This window comes from Penaeus monodon, chromosome 6 (assembly GCF_015228065.2).
Source record: "Penaeus monodon isolate SGIC_2016 chromosome 6, NSTDA_Pmon_1, whole genome shotgun sequence".
NCBI classification, from domain to species: Eukaryota; Metazoa; Arthropoda; class Malacostraca; order Decapoda; family Penaeidae; genus Penaeus; species Penaeus monodon.
This window is the reverse complement of record NC_051391.1, coordinates 38,713,719-38,718,718: the sequence shown is the minus strand read 5'-3', so window position 1 is coordinate 38,718,718 and position 5,000 is coordinate 38,713,719. Positions and strand designations below refer to the sequence as shown.

General features: G+C 32.1%; 1 protein-coding gene across 1 annotated transcript in view; it reads left to right on the top strand.

The window, feature by feature from the left end:
- Window positions 1-5,000, top strand: part of LOC119573994 — a 25,801-nt gene that overhangs the window by 12,736 nt on the left and 8,065 nt on the right. The window contains 10 exon segments of the mRNA XM_037921094.1: window positions 162-375; window positions 554-673; window positions 942-1,092; window positions 1,484-1,514; window positions 1,517-1,629; window positions 1,996-2,217; window positions 2,429-2,670; window positions 3,399-3,597; window positions 3,682-3,713; window positions 4,755-4,891. Coding sequence (XP_037777022.1) covers window positions 162-375; window positions 554-673; window positions 942-1,092; window positions 1,484-1,514; window positions 1,517-1,629; window positions 1,996-2,217; window positions 2,429-2,670; window positions 3,399-3,597; window positions 3,682-3,713; window positions 4,755-4,891 — 1,461 coding nt within the window.

The window sequence follows — 5,000 nt, the reverse complement described above, 5'->3', positions numbered from 1 at the left end:
ATTGGGTGAATAAGAGAGTGAGTGAGTGTGTATGTGTGAATCTTTAGAAGTAAGAATTAACTTTATAAAGTACCAAGAGATTGTGTGTGTGGAAGAAAGTGCTTCAGAAATTTAATTTTCGTGGTTATTTCATCAATTATAATACAAAATGTTTTCCACAGGAATATCTCTTCAGTGGTCCATCATAGCTGTAGGATTAGTTTGTACTTTCTACTCCACATTGGGTGGAATGAAGGCTGTGCTGGTAACTGATGTCTTCCAGTCGTTACTGATGTTTGCTGCCGTCTTTGCTGTGATTACTCGGGGTGTAAAAGATCATGGTGTTTCTAATATTTTCAAGATTGCCAAAGAAGGTGAAAGACTAGAGTTCTTCAAGTAAGATTTGTGTTTTAAAGTTGTAGTATAGTATGAGTTATACCTTGTTGTTTTAATTTCAAAATGCCAAATATATTTTGGAAACCTTATATATATTATGATGTTTTTTTTATATATGGATATGTTATATTTTAGGTCCCCTGGAAAATGTTAATGTAGCTACATTTTTTTTTTTCAGCGTCTCACCAGATCCACGTGAAAGGCACACAATTTGGAGCCTTGGTATTGGTGGTATCTTCACATACTGTTCTTTGTATGGTGTTAACCAGGCACAGGTCCAAAGGCTTCTTACCATTAAGTATGTTCTTTGTATGGTGTTCTAGAGTGTAGATTTATTCTCTGGATCTTTGTTTTATATTTATTACTTATTTACTTCTATTTTTATATTAAACAGTCTCTTATTTGACTTTATGAATAGTATTATGTCTTTTGTAGGTTTGTATGTATTATATTTATTTTTGCTATATATCAATATGTTATTTATAATTCTTTATATAAATGAGATTATTTTTTTCCACGATTCACAAATTACGTTAGAGAAATAATTTCTTACACTCTTGCTTCAGAGACCTTCGAAGAGCACAGGGATCATTATGGATCCAATGGCCAATATTAACTCTCCTCAGCTTGTCCACATCTTTTGCTGGTCTGGTGCTGTATGCTCAGTATCACCTTTGTGACCCTATAAAGAGTGGTCGCATATCAAACTCAGACCAGGTACATATTTCTCTTTCTCTATATGTTTGTCCTTATGTAGATGATGATATTATATGAACACAATTTTTGTATTTATTGGTTTTGATGATAATAAGTGAATATACATTTATTGATTTTAAGAATTTTCTGAACCTTTAATACTTAACTTCTAATAGCCAGACATGCCTATAGCTGTCATGAAAAACCAACTCATTATGATGGGTATAGCTATAGGCATTATGACTTGCTAAAGTGAGTCAAGGGGGAAGTTCTACTATACGCAGCAAACTCCTTGGCCAAAAGGCACTGTAGGATTAAAGACAACAAAAAAGTATATTAATTTTTTTCCCTTTCTTTCTTTCTTTCCTTTTTTCTTTCCTTCTTTCTTTCCTTTTTTCTTTCTTTCTTCCAGTTGCTGCCTCTCTATGTAGTTGAGACTATGGGATGATCCCAGGACTGTCAGGACTATTTGTGTCAGGAATTTTCAGTGGATCCCTGTCAACCGTTTCTTCTGCTTTGAATTCTTTAGCAGCTGTCACAGTGCAAGACTACATCCTGGTAGGTGCAGATCATTTGTGAATGCTGTAAGGAGTAAATTATGAATCAGCATATTTAAAATTAGATATAATGTAATATAATTATGCTTGTCTGTTTAGAATGCTCATATGTGGTAGTAGAATTTTATAAAAGGAGAATAACCTAAATAGAGAAAGAGTAATATAGCTTAGATGTCTGGATACATTAGATAAGGCTCTGAAAATCATTATATTGGATAATTCTTAAGCTTATGAAATGTGCTTATATTTTGAAAAGTATTATTTGATAACAGTATAGTACTCAGTTGCACAGGGTAAGAGTTGCTTATTCTGACCAAAGAGTATATTTCTAGCTACTTTTCCTAAGTCTTTCTTTTCTTCTCAACAGCCGTTTGCCCCAAGCAGTCTTGGCATTGGAGAAAAACAAGCCACAAAGATCAGTAAAGTTCTGGCTTGTGTTTATGGTGGTGTGTGTATGACCATAGCTTTTTCAGCAAAATTACTGGGTACTGGTATCCTCCAGGCTTCCTTAACTATCTTTGGTGCAGTTGGGGGACCTTTGCTCTCCCTTTTTACTCTGGGGATGTTGTGTAAATGTGCAAATCAGAAGGTACATATACTTTGTCTTTGTTGACTACATTCATTTTGACATATGCAAGTGATAAAGATAGGACAATAATTTGATATTCATTGCAATGCATATGATTTGCAATAATTTAACATTCAATGCCATACTTGTGAGGATCATAAGTAAAGATTTATGTACTACCATCAGTCATTATTATTATTTACATGAAGTATTAAGACTATTTATCCTTCAGGGTGCAATGTCAGGTCTTCTTATTGGCCTTGTGTTCACCCTATGGATTGGCTTTGGAAGGCCAAAACCGCCACCTCCTTTCAAGCCAGTCTCCGTGGAAGGTTGTCCTGCAGACAACACAACTCTTATCACAAGCAGAAGCCTTGGTGAAGAGGCTGTCTTGGGGAATATGACCTTGACTGAAATTACAGTTGATGTGGCAAATATGACACAAGCTGTTGATAGTGCTGAAGTTGTGGAGAGGTAAGCTATATTGTGAGGCTGAACAGTGATGATGATAACTTTGACAACTGTTTTGTTCTTACTAAAAAAATATTATTACCACTGTTATTGTTGTTGTTAAATTGTTATTGTTGTTATTATTGTTATTATTATTATTATTATTATTATATTATTATTATTATTATTATTATTATTATTGTTGTTGTTGTTATTATTATTATTATTATTATTATTATTATCATTGATGTTATCATTATCATTATTGTTATTATTTTTATTATTATTATTGTTATTATCATTTTTATTATTATTATTGTTATCACTATCATTATCATTATTATTGTTATTATTATTATTACCATTATCATCATCATTATCATTGTTATTATTATTGCTACTGTTGTTGTTGTTGTTGATATTATTTTTGTTATTATTATTTATTTTTTATTATTAGTATCGTTAATATTATCATTATTATTATTTTGATAAATATAATGATTATTGTTGTTGTTACTAATTGCTGCTATTATTGTCAATATAATTATTGTTAATTTTTATTATTATTGGTGTTACAGTTATTATCATTGTTATTTGTTATCAGTTTTACCATTATTATCACTGTCTCCAAACTAACACAATGATCTTATTATAGTTATTCACATTAATGTAACCGGAAGTGCTTTACCATTGCTCTTATTCTTTCTTCATATGTTCTCTAGCTTCATTTTATTTTTATTTTTGTTTCACAGCACCTCTTTCCTCCATGAGATCTATGCAGTGTCATACATGTGGATAGCAGCTATAGGCTTCCTGATAACATTGCTAGTGGGTGTGATAGTGAGCAGGCTTACAGGAGGAAATGAGATTCTGGACCATGATCTTTTCGCAACTTGGGTACGCCTGCCGCCCCCTTCAGCTGCTCTAGAGGAGGATATTTGCTCAGACAAGGTGAGAGGAAGAGTGAATTCATTGGTTTAAGGAGTGTGATAGTATGGAGATGTGTTCAGAGAAGATTTTTACCTATATTTAAAGGTGGGCAAATTGGAAGCCAATGCTTGCTCAAAGCAAGTAGGAGAGAGCAAGAGACTTTCTTAGTTGAAATATGTTCTTGAGTGGTAGAGAATATATGCTTGAAGGAGGTGAGAGAAAGAGTTGTGATTTTGTAAATATTTTAAATTGTGGTTTGAACTGGTGTGGTGTTGATATGTGCGATGTTGAAGAGGATATTGTTATTTATATTTTGTATAACTTGCAACATCAAATATAAGATCTGAGGAGTGAAGTGAAAAGAGATTTTCTTACTTTAGCCTTTGTTAGAACTGGTTTAGCTTGAATGAAATATAAATTAAGGATAGAAATAAGTAAAATTTTGTAAGTCTTTCAGGGTAAAAACAATTGTAGTTTTATTGTTGGTCATATTTTCTTGTTATCTTTTGTTTTGGCATATCATCTATCTCTGAAATTAGTTGATTGTACATGTTTTCTCTCTTTTCATAAAATATATTGATACAATTAGAAAAAAAAAATCCTTCTTAGTAAAGCATTGGAATATCAGTTTTATGTTATTTGTAATTATGTTATGTTTAACCCAGTGCTGCCGGGAAAATGCTGTGCTTATTTTTTATTTTCTTTGAAATGTTTCTGCACATAGATGGCTCTGCTAGTACTCAGCCACAAAGGAGTCAATTAGTAGACCCTGTGACCAACCTGATTTCACCTTTCCTGGAACTGGCAGGAAAAACGTTTTTTTACTAACGCTATAAATATCAATGGTGCTAGTTTTATTATAGACATTATAATTACCATAATGTTATAAACATTGGTAACAAAAAATAAAATAACGTAAAATATTTTCGTAAATCAAGCAAAAGGGTAAATGCACGAGACAGGCAGTACTTGTAATTGGTTCATTGGTGTAGTGTAGCCATCTATGTGTAAAAACAATGAAGTAAATTCACAGTGGGCATGGCATGCGCATACATTCCACGCCCGGCAGCATTGGGCTAAACAATTATTTTTTGTTTTGGATCACATTTTTTATCTATGTATTCAGTAATATAATATATGACATACTGTATGAGTAATATTTTTTAATGCATTTGCAGGTTGATCTACCTGATAATGCTGAGGTTCCACAAGTGTCTTCTTCAGCAAAGCTCACACCTGAGAGCACGAAGTTATAGTCTCATATATCTTGTTTTTTTCTTAGTTTTGGTTGTAACTGAGGTATGGGATTTGCTAAGTTGGTTTTGTATTTTAAATTTGTATATTATGTGATAGGTTTTATTTTTTCTTAGATTTTTAGTTATATATAAATTACAAAAAAAGTGTTTTTCACATAGTATGTTCTA